General features: G+C 37.6%; 1 protein-coding gene and 1 long non-coding RNA gene across 4 annotated transcripts; both read right to left on the bottom strand.

Moving 5' to 3' along the window:
* Positions 1–3,878: 3,878 nt before the first annotated feature.
* On the bottom strand, positions 3,879–5,637 carry LOC147404930 (uncharacterized). 3 transcript variants are annotated; one of them, XR_015177994.1, is made up of 5 exons: positions 5,348–5,637; positions 5,167–5,246; positions 4,536–4,599; positions 4,336–4,411; positions 3,879–4,195 (listed from the first exon to the last, which is right to left on the bottom strand). It is a non-coding gene; the product is annotated as an uncharacterized LOC147404930 (long non-coding RNA). The 3 variants fall into 3 exon arrangements; XR_015177993.1 differs by having other exon boundaries at positions 3,880–4,195; positions 4,536–4,682; positions 5,348–5,635; XR_015177992.1 differs by having other exon boundaries at positions 3,881–4,195; positions 4,536–4,682; positions 5,167–5,631.
* Positions 5,638–6,146: 509 nt separating this feature from the next.
* On the bottom strand, positions 6,147–7,236 carry LOC147404929 (origin of replication complex subunit 2-like). Its single transcript, XM_086441037.1, has 2 exons — positions 7,009–7,236; positions 6,147–6,459 (listed from the first exon to the last, which is right to left on the bottom strand). The coding sequence occupies exons 1-2, from the start codon at positions 7,220–7,222 to the stop codon at positions 6,263–6,265; spliced, it is 411 nt and encodes a 136-aa protein (XP_086297163.1). The 5' UTR covers positions 7,223–7,236; the 3' UTR covers positions 6,147–6,262.
* Positions 7,237–14,819: the final 7,583 nt, after the last annotated feature.

Here is a 14,819-nt window from a genome sequence, read left to right as displayed (position 1 = left end):
AGTTTGGTTTGAAACAAGTTGCAATTCGATTTTGGGTTAAGAAACAGTTGAACAAATTCAGTTCATTTCTTGGTTCAGGAAGGTTGAGGATGTTTGATTTTGATTTTAATTTTTTATTGTGCTCACTGTTTAAGAGTTAAGACATAGCTCAATGACTAATTATATGAAATATTTCATGTTTATTATTTATATATCTTTTTTATCACTAAAATATGAGTTGGACCTCACATCGCACACCCTGACATGAAAATGGTTAGGAACCATAGACGCTTTTTCAGTCATATCTCGAGGAAAAGCATCTACGGTTCCCATACACTTTAACGTAAGTGTGTGCGATGTCAGGTCCAATCTTGAACTCACTTCAGCATTATTCTTAAAATATATGTTGCTTTCAAGCAAGTTCATTGGATGTTAGCAACCCAAAGAATCCAACCAAAACAAACGGACCATAGTTCATCTTCTTTCTTTACAAATCATTTGTACTTTTATAATATGACCAGATGAGCCCTCTATAAAAATGTTTGTCTTCCACAAAGAATCAAATTCCTCCTCACCATTTAAGCTTGGACTTTTGAATTCCACTCTTAAAACTACCCAAGTAGAGTCAAAGGGAGAAACTATCATCAAATAATACACAAGGGTATTATTGTTAGAACAAATCTCAAATATCTAACACGACTGAGTAAATGTTTTCCTAGATGGAGTAATTTCATCTTAACATATACTAAATACATCTTTAAAAATTATTTTTCTTACAAAAATACCCCCAAAATATATTTTTCCTCTAAAAAGGATACCCTCAAATGCTTATTTCCAAGGTGTATTTCATCCATCTTAACGTATGCCCTAAGGACACAAGTTAACAAGACCCATAAGGGTTTTGTTAACATTAAAGTGCAATAAATACACTTTGGGAATAAGCATCTAAGACCATTTTGGTAAGAAAGATTTTTTTTTGTGTGGGCATTTTTATACAAAATTCAATTTCTCAGATGTATTTATTACACTTCAACGTATGCCCTAGTATACATATTTATTGCACTTCCATGTGCAATAAATACATCTGAGAAATTGAATTTTGTATAAAAACGCCCACTAGGGCATACGTTGAAGTGCAACAAATTCAACATGTGCAATAAATACACTTCAATAATAAGCATCTGAGGCCATTTTGGCAAGAAAGATATTTTTGTGTGCGGGTGTTTTTATACAAAATTCAATTTCTCATATGTATATATTGCACTTCAACATATACCCTAGTATACATATTTATTACACTTCACAACGTATGCCCTAGTGGGCATTTTTATACAAAATTCGATTTCTCAGATGTATTTATTGCACTTCAACATGTGCAATAAATACACTTCGGTAATAAGCATCTGAAGCCATTTTGGTAAGAAAGATATTTTTTTGTGTGGGCATTTTTATACAAAATTTAATTTCCCAGATGTATTTATTGCACTTCTACGTATGCCCTAGTATACGTATTTATTGCACTTCAACGTATGCCCTAGTGGGCGTTTTTATACAAAATTCAATTTCTCGGATGTATTTATTGCACTTCAATACGTGCAATAAATACACTTCGTTAATAAGCATCTGAGACCATTTTGGTAAGAAAGATATTTTTTTGTGTGGGCATTTTTATACAAAATTCAATTTCTCATATGTATTTATTGCACTTCAACCTATGCCCTAGTTAACAAGACCCTTTAGTAAGAGCTTAGAACACATCGGACTCTTAAAACATGCCGTTTTCTACATTGCACGCACTCCCCTATTGGTTTGCTCTCCAACCAAAAGTTGACACTATATGTTGTTATTAGAAACAGGACACCGCAATTCTCCTAATGTTTGTATTAGATATAAGATGAGATGCTGTGGTATACCATCCAATAATTTAAATTATAAAGCAGGTGCCAACTAACTTAGTAGGTAAAATCTTTGGGTGATGATACCAAAGACCTGGGTTCAAATCCTACCAACACCAAGTTGATGAACTCATTACAAATAGGCATATCAATCAAAAATAATTTAAATTCTGATAAGGCAGATTTCCTAGAGATAAGTTCTTAGGAATCCACTTTTTCCTAGGGATACATTTTGCATTTTCCGTTCAATTGGATTTTTCTAGCCTCGACAAACTTGCAAGGTACTAGTGTCTGACAGATTCTGCTTAGTTGCTTTCATGACAGACTTGCAATGAGAAAAATGAGAGAAATTATTTACGAGTCCAACTAGCCTTACTAACTTAAAGTACCGTTTCAACTCTTAGTAAGGATAGTTGAGCTAACCATGTGGCATCCAAAAACATGATCCGATGCCACAAGGTTGTAAAGGAAAAAAATTTTAGCTTTGAAAAAAACTAATGTTATTTTCACCGTTGAGTTTTAGTTTAAATTTGGGAGTTCCATGGAACCACCCAATTTCCAAACCTCGATCAAGCATAATATATATATATATATATATATATGAGTTTTTCCATAAAATATAGAGTGCTGTGGTGTTGGATTGCCAATGTGGTAATCCATTTGAGCCTAAGGAGCCTCAGTAAGAGTAAAAATCTTACCAAGTTAGCAAGAAAACTGTTTTTCATTGTTTAGAGGAAACCACTCACAATGTAATAAGAGTAATGAGGACTATCTGTCTGGGTGTGGAAGCTGTAGCCTCTCTTCCCAGACCAGATCAAAAGAAACAAATCAATCCATGGCCAAATCACAACCACAATTCCATTGCGCTTCTGCTTACTTCAGCTTCTTCTTCTTCTTCTAACTCTTTGTCTATGTTGCCCTGGAGATCATAAACAAGCCCTCCTCCAATTCAAATCCATACTAATTGGAAATCATAATAGCTTTAATGGCTCCATTCCTTCCCAAATATTTGGTCTCAGAAAGCTAAAATACCTTAAACTTGCTTCGAATTCGCTATAAGGAAATCTAAGTCGTGAAGTGGGATTTAAGCTTGAGATTGTTGGATGTGTCCTCTAACCAACTATATGGAAAGATCCCTAAAGAGATCAGGAACCTCAATCAATTGCAGAGTTTCGATGTCAGTTATAATGACTTTTTTGGTGGAATCCCAACGTCATTTGGCAAATTGTCGAAGCTTGTTGAATTGGACCTCAGTGATACTATTACAACAGATGAAATTCCAAAATCAATTTGGCAGAATCTGAGGGAACTCCAATACTTGACCCTTCGAAATCTCTCTTTCATCAAATATTCTAATTGAAATCAGCAACTTGTCCAACCTTATTAGGTTGAACCACAATTACAACAACTCAACTGGTGGAAGTCCAAGTTCACTTGGGAACTTATCTAACCTTGTTCATTTACTCCTCCAAAACAACAAAATATCCGGTGAAATTAAATTCTAGTAACTCTTTACTAACTTGGAAAACTAATCCTGGATTTTACACCTAATCTTATTTTTACAGGAGGGATTCCAGTGGAATTGTTTGAAATTGAACGGAGGAATTGTCTCTTGGAGGAAACAAATCCAATTTGAGTGGCAATTTGACTATCAACCCCAAATTTTCATTGAAAAATTTAAACTTGGGATCCTATGGCATCATTGGAAACTTTCCTAATTGGCCGATCTGAAAGATCTTTATTCATTACATCTAAGTGATAATGAATTGGAAGGGACAATCCCTCAATGGCTCGATTTGAATCTCGAGAAGATTTCTCTCCACAACAAGAAGCTCACAGGTTCCCTCCCATCTCGTCTTTTCCAACCCAACCTAGAAGTGGTTGATCTTTAGAATAACAGTTTTACCGGCCAACTTCCAGAGAACATCGGGGATAGGACCAATCTTATAACCCTTTGGCTAGGACAAAATAAATGAACAAATCTTTCTAAACAATATCCAAGAACCAACCACCCCCCCACCCTCTCCTTCAACCTTGAGCTGGGTAGGCAGGCAAAAACGGATCTCTCAACAATACTTTATTACTGCTAATAGAGTGGACTCATCCTTAAGACAGAAGACCAGGAACAATTGGTTAAACATCCATGACAGCAACACCAAATTTTCCACTAAACCATCAAAGATGGGAGCAAGAAATAGAGGTACAAGCATTCAATCTAGACAAGGAGATTACCTTACTGCGGAGGAAGACATATTCAAGGAAAATATCAATCACTTCCAAGACCTCTTAGGCTCCAGCTGTCCCACATGGGTCCCTTTCTCCTCGGATGACTACATAAGATTTAAAAAGGGTATTTCAGAGACCCAGAAACTGCTTTTGCAATCTGAAATTACTGATCACCAATTAATAGTCTCAGATTCAAAGCTGATCATTAACAGTATTAATGGGAATTGCTCCGTACCATTGCGAGTTGAAACAGTGGTGGATTCCATAAAGCTTTTGAGGCAGTCCTTTATCTTAATTGAGTTCCTTCATGCCTGCAGAGAAATCAACAAAGCAGTGGACATGTTAGCCTCTATGGCAACAATGGTGGGCGAGAGAGAGCTTGAACCTCAAGAGTTGAAGACTATAATTGAGGATGATGAGAGAGGTAGAATATACCCAGAGGGGATAGTTTTTCTGTGTTGCTTTGATTGTTGTTTCTCTGGCTTTGTGGCTACGTTCCCTGTTTTTGAAAGTCTTCGCAAACTTGTAAGTTGTTTATTATCTAACATAGCCATTGGGGGGCCCGCTTATGCCCCCAATTACCTTCAAAGAAAGAAAAAAGGATTTTCTACAAAGATTTAAGGTGACGTTCAAAACAGATTAAAGATGAGGTTGAATGCAGATGGCAAAGTTTTTAAAAAAAAAAAAAATTGCTAAATGCAGTCTTCAACCTCTACAAAAAATACCTTGATTTTTCCCCCCAAAATCTGTCATCTTTTGGCTCTTCACCAAAATTTCCATCTTTTTCTACTTCACCCAAGATTCTATCTTGCCTTGAGGTTTAAAGAATCAAGGGTTGAAGATGACTAATTTTGGGAAATATGTTATATATGTAACATATGGACTCAAAAATACCCAATATCTCATTAACATGATCTGAACCCTAAAGTAAAAGGGCATCCCACAATCCACATCTAATTATAATCATAATAAATTAAAAAATTAAAAACAACAACAAAGGCAACCATAAACCTTAAAAAACACAAAAACAAACTTGGATTTCAGTCAAAACCTCATGTTTCCTCACCTTCGGTAAGAGATTCTCATGGATGGTAAGAGAGTCTCACGGACATCAGGATAATATCATAATAGACTTTGAAGCTTATGCTACAGATACAGCAGAAATTCCAGAAGCATCAGCAAACTAAAACCCTAAAATTTGATTCAGAAAAAAATGAAAAGAGACCCAATAAGGCAAATCAAAGGACCTTGAGTAAACCCTATGATTGAAGAGTGCATTGAAATCCAATCTCGAAACATCATCTGCATGAAAATAATTGAAATCCCATCTCTCTCTAGCATCATTCTCATGAAAACCTCATGAATTCGAATTCAAAATTGGGTTCAGCTTTGCTAAAAATCAAGACAAAAGCGTCTCGAAAGATGAACAAAAACACAATAAATTGAAGAAATAAAAAACCTTGAATCAAAGAAATCTTATTATAAATAAGCAATTCATCCCTTCAACTTATTTAGGACTTGAAAACGATTCAATATCAAGAAATGTGGTAAAATCAGAACTATATATAACAAAATATTGTAGAAGTAAAAGCAAGAAATTTACTCACTTTATCGGTTAAATATATTCACTGCTCATTCACTTGGAAGGCAAACCACTCTGCATGTCTTAACGAATCACATGCATCAAAAAGCAAAGGTTCTTAGATGAACATGTTTAAAATTTTAACATGTACACGGCTAGGAGGTAGAAACTCTCCATACTTTAGTGCTAAATGTTAGAATAAGAGATAAAGTGGTTCGCAGAATAGATGTCATAGACAAGTTTCGGTCACTTCAGTTTATTAAATTTTAATATAAAATAATTGTAAGATTTGTCGAGAGTAATGCAAAACGAAAATTTTAAATCAAAATATGAAATTGTCGGTTTGTGTTTCCTTTTTAGTATAAGAGTATGAGCATGTATAACCTTACTTGTACACGACGTTCTCTCTTACCTAACCTACAATTTTCAGTGACGAAAGGCATACACGGAAAAATAAAGCATACTTTCTTGAACTTTAAATATCTATTTCAATGACGACGTTAAAAAGTCATATTTCCAAGGAACCACAGAAGCCATCCTAATAAGCTGTTGAAGCAATGAAATACAAGATAATGATTATTCAACCAATCTCTTGTAATAGTTTTTCAAGCGCTTCAGATGTAAGAGGTGTGAATAAGCAATCCTGGCCATCGGTGTGCCTTCTTGTCTTAACAAGCTCATGATCTTTGAACTCCGTCAAATGGGCATTTAGCGTAACCTGGCTACTAACAAGGAAACGCTCACGACAGATTGTGTACAAGCTATTAATTGCCATACCTGACACAATAAATGCAACATGAAGTCAACGAACAATAAAAGACCAGCCATGCTTTAACAAGTAGGGCTGGCAATGAGTCGGGTAAGGCCTGTACCAACTCCATACCAGAATTAAAACACACACACCCATACCTGATTTCTTACCCGAATTTTAGGGTAATACCCAAGTCCAAATTTTTAGCCAAGTTTTAAGTCGATAACCGTACCCGATTTTTGGGTCACCAAAACTGTTACGCTCTCGCCAGAAACTTTTTTGCCTTAATAACAAATATTATATAATAAACACCCTAATTTTACATGTATTTATATATAGTATACGAAATTATAATTTTGCCCTCAGGTGAATAGGTAATCGGGTAGGATATGACATGTATTCATACCCAACCTTACAAAATTTTGGGAAAATGGGTACCGGGTAATATTACCCAAGTTCTTAATCGGGTAGAAAAACCTTGCCCACATCTGATTTATCCGGGTCAGATGTGTTGGGTAGACGGGTATTATCTGACCCATTGCCAGCCCTATTAACAAGAATTGGCTAAAAGTTACCTTCTTCATCAGAATGAGCCAATTGATGCTCAGCAAGAACTTTAAACACACTCTGTGCATTTGGTGTCAAACTTTGTAACACTATTGCAGCTGTTTTAGCACTTTGAGCCGTCCCGCCATGAGCAAGAATTAATGGAAAGAAGACTCCTTCAACCTTGTAAGGAGCAAAGGTGGGAACATGATACCAACACCAATTGAACTGTGTGTGAACCATCTTCTTGTCCCACACTAGCATCAAACCAAGAAGAATGCTACACATTAGGATGGGAAATGTTTGCATTCATATGATGTTATTCATAGCGTAGTCCAATATAAAATCATTAATATACCAAAAGAAGAGAATTACATTATTAAGTTATAGATAGTGGGATGAGAACTTTCCACTCCATTAACACCTAGGTATTTTTGGAGCATTGGTTTGGGTCTTAACATTTGGTATCAAAGCCAACCCCACATCCAAGGTTCGAGTCATGGGGAGGCGATTATGGAAAAAAAGAAAAAGGGAAAAAAAAGGGAGGGGGGGGGGGGGGTGGCTCGTGCATGGTATGGGATATGGAAGGGGTTCTAGAAAAAAATAAAGGGGGCTCAAGAGCCACTTTCTTGCTTGTGCCCTCAGAAGAATTGTAGAATTGTCAAGTCTCTAATTAAGAGCTTGACAGATATATATAATAATAAAAAAGGTGAATGGACAAAAATGCCCTTACATAGGTGAATGGACATAAATGTCCTTACACAGAAAAAGAAACATAGAAATAACAAAATTAGACTACTATTATCTACTATTTTCCAATACCCCCCCTTAAGCTGAAACAAATATATCAACTAAACCCAGCTTGATAAGATGAGAGTTAGACCTAGAAGGACCAACAGACTTTGTAAACATGTCGGCGAATTGATCTGAAGAAGATACAAAGACTGTCTAAAATGCACCAGATTGAACTTTCTCCCTGAAAAAGTGAACATCAACCTCTATATGCTTAGTTTGTTAATGAAGAACTGAGTCAGAAGCAAGCATGATAACAGACTTGTTGTCGCAGAACAACGAGAAAGAACTAGAAAGAGGAAATCCCAATTCTGTTAGTAAATATCGAAGCCAGAGAAGCTCACATGTCCCAAGAGCCATAGCACGATACTCAGCTTCTGTAGAAGAACGAAAGACCACATTCTGTTTCTTACTTTTCCATAATATAAGGTTACCTCCATGGAATGTACAGAAACCAGAGGTAGATCTCCTATCTGTAAGAAAGCCCGCATAGTCAGCATCAGTGAAACATGACAAATGTGGTTGAGCAGTGGATGAATAGAAAAGTCCAAGGCCAGGACGTGACTTTAAGTAGCGAAGAATACGATGAACGGCCTCAAGGTGAGATGTACGCGGAGCATGCATTAACTGACTGACTACACTAACCACAAAGGTCAAATCCGGTTTAGTATTAGTCAAATAAATCAGACGACCTACAAGTCTCTGATAAGAAGCCGGATCAGATAATAGATCACCAGATTCGATATGAAGTCGATGATTCTGATCCATAGGAGAAGAGGTAGGACGACAATCAAGCATACCAGTATCCTGAAGAAGGTCCAATGTGTATTTGCGCTAAGATAGTGAAATACCTCGTCGAGAGTGAGCTACTTCTATCCCCAAGAAGTACTTAGAGGACCCAAGTCCTTAATCTCAAAAACACGACTCAATATCATCTTCACCCTGTCAATCCACTGGGCATCATCTCCTGTCAAGATAATATCATCTACATATACTAGAACAATGGCACATCGACCTTCCAATCCTCGATGAACAGAACAAGTATGATCTGAGTGGCATCTAGTAAACTCCATGGACAAAATAACTTCTGAAAAACGCTGAAACCAAGCTCGCAGGGACTGTTTCAGACCATACAGAGATTTGAGAAGGCGGCATACCTTCCCACAATATTCTCCCTGAAGACGAAACCCAGGAGGGGGGTCCATATATATAACTTCAGTCAAATCACCGTTTAAGAAAGCGTTATTCACATCGAGTTGATGATGTGGCCATGAATGACAAGTAGCTAAAGAGATAAGAAGACGAACAGTGGAAAGTTTGGCAACAAGAGCAAATGTGGCACCAAAATCCTTTCCTAGAGTCTGCGTAAACCCCTTAACAACTAGTCGCGCCTTATACCGATCAACAGTGCCATCTGCGAAGTATTGCACCGTAAAGACCCATTTACAACCAACGGTTCGCTCCCCAGATGGAAGGGTAACAAGTTCCCAGGTATTATTTTTCTGCAAAGCATCCATATCAACAGTCATAGCTCTAGTCCACTGAAGATCTTGCAAAGCCTCTGATATAGACCGAAGAACTCGAATAGAATCAATAAGAACAAGGTAGGCCTGATAAGAAGGAGAAAGACCCTGATAGGAGACAAACTGAGCAGTAGGATGATCAGTAACACACCCTCGTTTACCTTTGCGAAGAACAATAGGTAAGTGAGAGTCAGAAACAAAAGGAATAGGAACAGGTATAGGTGTAAGAGTAGGAGATGAAATACCTGAGTCCAAGGAGGAGGTTGGTAAAGGTGGAGATGGACGAGGGCGACAAGTGTAGACCTGAAACTCCGACGGAGGTGAAGGAAAGATCGAAGAGGGTAGCACTATAAGTGATGGGTCCTGCGAAGAAAAAGGTTCCTACAAAGTAGAAGTAGTACGAAAATATGGAATATTTTCAAATAATGTAACATCAAGAGAATGTATGACACGGTGAGAAACCGGATCATAACACGGATACCCCTTAGACATAGTGGAATAACCCAAGAAAACGCACCGAATGGCTTTATCATCTAATTTAGTATGAGTGGGAATCCTATCTTGAACAAAGCATGTGCACCCAAAGACTCTAGGAGTAATGGGGAAGAGAGTGCAGTTAGGTTGAAGAACATGAAGAAGTACCTGTCCTCCTAAGGTGCGACTCGGAACGCGGTTAATAAGAAAAGTCGCAATTAGAACTGTCATATTCCAATATGCCTTAGGAACATGCATGCCTCGAAGAAGACACCTGACTGTATTCATGAGATGACGATTCTTACGTTCTGCCACCCCATTCTGCTCAGGAGTGTATGGACATGTCAACTGATGGAGCATACCATTCTCATGAAGATGGGAACGAATCCCATCCGAAATATATCCCCCCTATTATCTGACCTTAGAAATTTAACAGTGATGTTGTACTGAGTTTGAAACATCTTAAGAAAATTAACAAAAATAGGAAGCACCTCAGAACGAGAACGCATCAAATAAACCCAACTGCAACGAGAATAATCATCTATAAATGTAACATAGTATCTATGACCATTAAATGCAGTAACAGGGGAAGGCCCCCAAACATCAGAATGAACTAAATCAAATATTGCATTTAACTAATGTATACAAGGAATATACGAGGTACGAGTTGTTTAGAGAGTTCACACACAGAACATTGAAATTTGTACCCACTACAAGAAGTTTTTAAAGTAGGAAATAAAGAACACAAGTGCTGAAAATTAGCATATCTTAAGCGAGCATGCCATAAATCTAAAGACTGAGATGAAAAAGTTTGGCTCCCAGACGATGGAAGCAAAGAAACTGGAGCCGCAATCGATTGAGATCCAAATATGTACAACCATCATTCTCATACCCCTTGCCAAAAATCCTCCTCGAAGTCAAGTCCTGAAAAATACAGTGAGTAGGAAAAAATGTTACGGAACAATTTAAAGATTTAGTAATGCTACTTATAAATAAAAGGTTAAGAGAGAGGTGAGGGACATGAAGCACGGAGTCAAGAGAAAAATTAGGCGATAATGAGATAGTACCCTTGCTGTGGATAGGTGTGAGGAACCCATCAGCAAGACAAACCTCCCTATGAGTAGTAGGAAAAATAGAGGAGGTAAAATGACTAGACTCACTTGTCATGTGATCAGAGGCGCCAGAATCAATTACCCATGTCATTGGAGTAGAGCCAGACTGAGTAGCATGAAGTGCAGAGGATGTACCTTGAGGTGTAATAACCAACGCAACAATCGAGGATGAGGGAGTGTGAGCCTAGATCTGACCCCGTACAATGGCTGCAATCTGAGTCTGGAGATGTTGCAAATTGATGGTGCCAAGAGTCGTTTGAGAAACTAATGCAGACTCTATAGTAGCAGCACGAAGAGAAGGATGTCCCACAGAAGATCTCAAAAGGTGGGGATAAAGCTGAAAGCAACGGATCTTTTCATGTCCAACCTTCCCACAATGGCTGCAAGTAAGGCCACTCCCTTTACCACGTCCACGGCCTCCACGAGCTCGACTGCCATGTCCTTGAGGACGAGAATCAGAGAACCCTGAATTGGTTGCTAGAGCCATCTGATCTGTAGCTGGGACAGAGATAATCCCAGGGACTTGAGTCTGAGAAGAAGCTACACGGCGACGACGCTCATCACTATCAATGGTCGCAAATGTCTCAATAAATATGGTAATGGAGTGGTGTTAAGAATCTGTGTCTAAAGTACTTCAAACTCAGGCGTAGACCCATGAGGAATTGGTATGTCTGATGTCGACCAATCCACTTAACCACATACCTAGTACTTCTGCAGATAACTCAGCTATAGACTCATAGTGCGAGAGCTCCTCCCAACGAGACTGAAGGAAACCAAAGTAATCTGCCACACTCTGAGTGTTTTGGGTAGCTTGAGCAATATCACGATACAGCTCATAAATCCTTGAGTCATTCATAGCATGGACATATGTTTGAGTGAGGGCCGACCACAAAGAAGAGGCAGTCTCATGGTACATGAACATGGTATAGATGCGTTGTTCCATAGAGTTAAATAACCATCCAAGAATTGTACAGTTATCGATTTCCCATTATTCAAATTTGGGATCAGTGGGGGGTGACTTAGGGATGGTGCCCAATAACCAACCAGATTTACCTCTACTACCCAAATAAAGTCGCACAGACCGAGACCAGGACTGAAAGTTACGACTATCTAACAGAACAGTAGTAATCCGTTGTGCAGAAGAATTGCCCCCAAGAGCAGTGTGTGAGTCATTTATCTCGTGAGTAGATGTCATGGTTTATACTAAACAAAAAGTGACGTAACTTGTGGATTGAAGGGAGATCTTGTACAATCGAAAATAAAGAGGGTCACCTAGGGCTGTCAACGGATAGCTATCCGATCGGACAGTGCTATATCCGAATTCGAATCCGAAAAAATATCGAATATCCGATAATATTCGAATCGATAAAAAATCTTGAACGATCGCCGACCGGAGAAAACGGTGGTTATGGCTGGTTCATCTGCGTTCTAACTGTCGAGAATCAAAGCCAGGAAGTCATAGTTGTTGTTGTTGATCACACACAGCACTAGTGCTATATCCGAATTCGAATCTGAAAAAAATATCGGATATCCAATAATATCCGAACCGATAAAAATCCTGAACGATCGCCGATCGGAGAAGACGGTGGTTATGGCTGGTTCATCTGCATTCTAACTGTCGAGAATCAAAGCCAGGAAGTCGTAGTTGTTGTCGTTGATCACATACAGCACTATAGCTGTTGTCACAAGTCCTGTAGACCTCCCAAGAGGTTGCCTCACTGTCATAGGTCTCTAAAGGCACCCTAGGTGCTGTCGCACGCCTCCGCAGGCTGCAGTGCTGCTATCGCAGATAAAAAAAGGGACTCAACAGTCCAGCCAATAGGCTAACGATGAACAAAATAGGACATGAAACACAGCGCAGAGAGTTATCGCAGCATTTGATAATAAAAAAATGAAGGAGATCGAAAGAGAACCAAGAGAGGAATTCTAATGCTCTGATACCAAGAAGAATTGTAGAATTGTCAAGTCTTTAATTAAGAGCTGGCAGATATATATAATAATAAAAAGGTGAATGGACAAAAATGCCCTTACATAGGTGAATGGAGATAAATGTCCTTAAACAGAAAAGAAAACATAAAAATAACAAAATTAGACTATTACTATCTACTATTTTCCAATATCCTCCACGTACACAGGCAGGCAGGCTCCTTGTTTGACCACCCAGTCACATAAGGGACAAGGAAATCATTGACTACGTGTGTAGCTCCAACCATAGTTTTGAAAAAGTCGCGATTGTTTCACAAATATTTCAATCAGTGATTTAAACCCCCAATTATACTATTGAAGTTGAGATTTTGACAAGTTGATGAATTTCTTACTTTGAAGTTGAATTATAATGTGGTTTTGTAATTTTGTTTAATATTTTTATGTTTGATAAATTAAATATATATTTTTCCATAATTAGTATAAAAAATTTATTTTTCCAATTTTCTTCTACTTTAGCCATTTTTTCCCGAATATTTCCCTCGCCAAATGTTCCCCGAACATCAACCTCATCACTATGTTCCAAATAAGAACAATAGAAACAGATTACTATGCTGAAAGCAGGTGCCCAATAAAAGTGAATGCAAAAGATGAATGATCTTGAGGTGTCCCCTCAAGAAGTTGTATTAGAGGAAATTATGGGTAGCTGATGCAACATCACGTATTTGGTTTCCTTAAAAAAAAAGTGATGGTATCCTTAATAGGATACACCGTTATATACAACCATATAGACAACGGAGGTCGGTTTGTGTTCAAGCATAAGAATGAGAGATTCAGGCAGGTCCCAGCTAGGTTCGTTGGTTAAATTCCATGGGTGTGATATAGTTTACTGATCTCATTTAAAACAGGTTTACAAATCTTTAAAAAAATAAAGAAAAAAAAATGGGGAAAGAAACAAGAATGAGAGACTCAAATAAAAGTACAGAGAATGTCATCAACTTAAACACAAGACCAAACTCTTTCAAGTGAAAATGTTACAAATAAAATTTGGAGATACCATTTAACTAGAGAAAATTGTAAAACATTAACGCAACAAATGCTAACAAATTGCATAATAATACGATGAAAGAAACACTCAATTTTCCACACCCTTACTACGTTAAAAAACCCTCTTGAGATAATTTGTCCAAAAGATCAAATGGACTGGTGTGTCAAGGTAAGAAACGTACATATTAGAGAATCAATTTGGTTTTACACTAGGTAGATCAACCGTCAAAGCTACTTTCTACTTAAACAAATGATGAAATACAGATATAAGAGGAGTATCTCAACATAATTTTTAATGACTAAGAAAAAGCATATCACAAAGTACATATAGAGTTCATTTGACAGGAATTGGAAAAGAAAGAAGTCTCAAATTGATATATTGACATAATGAAGGAAGTGTGCGAGGGCTGCCTGTAACTAGCAATGTAGCTTACGAAGAGACAACTAACGAGTCCCCAGCAACAATATTTGACATAATAAAGAATATTTATGAGATGATTGTGACTAGTGTGAGAGAAAGAAATAATGAATGAGTTCTGAGTCAAATTGATTTACATCATGGATCGACTTTGAGCCCGTATTTGTTTGCTCTTATCATAAACAAAGTAAACACTCATATTCAAGAGCACGTATATATGATCTTTGCAAAAGATGTAATATTGATGACTAGAGAGAGTCAACAAAAAAACTAGACTTAGGGAGAGTTGTTGGAGTACAAAGGCTTCACAATAAATAAAACTAAGACAAAGTACGTGAAAAGTAAATTTGCTACTGACACGCCAAAGCAATCAAGTTCATTACCTTGCAATGAAATATAAGGATGGAAAGATTGAAGACAATGTTGTCATAGGCCCAGAGCATTAGAGCTGAATGATTAAAGTAGAGGTGTATTTCAAGAGTGTTAAGTGATTGATGTACGCCAATCAAATTAGAAGGAAAATGTAATAAGAAGGCAACAAGCCCAACTTT

Source organism: Akebia trifoliata, chromosome 4 (assembly GCF_017979445.1).
Source record: "Akebia trifoliata isolate Shusen 1 chromosome 4, ASM1797944v1, whole genome shotgun sequence".
Lineage (NCBI taxonomy): Eukaryota > Viridiplantae > Streptophyta > Magnoliopsida > Ranunculales > Lardizabalaceae > Akebia > Akebia trifoliata.
This window is presented reverse-complemented; position numbering and strand designations above follow the sequence as displayed.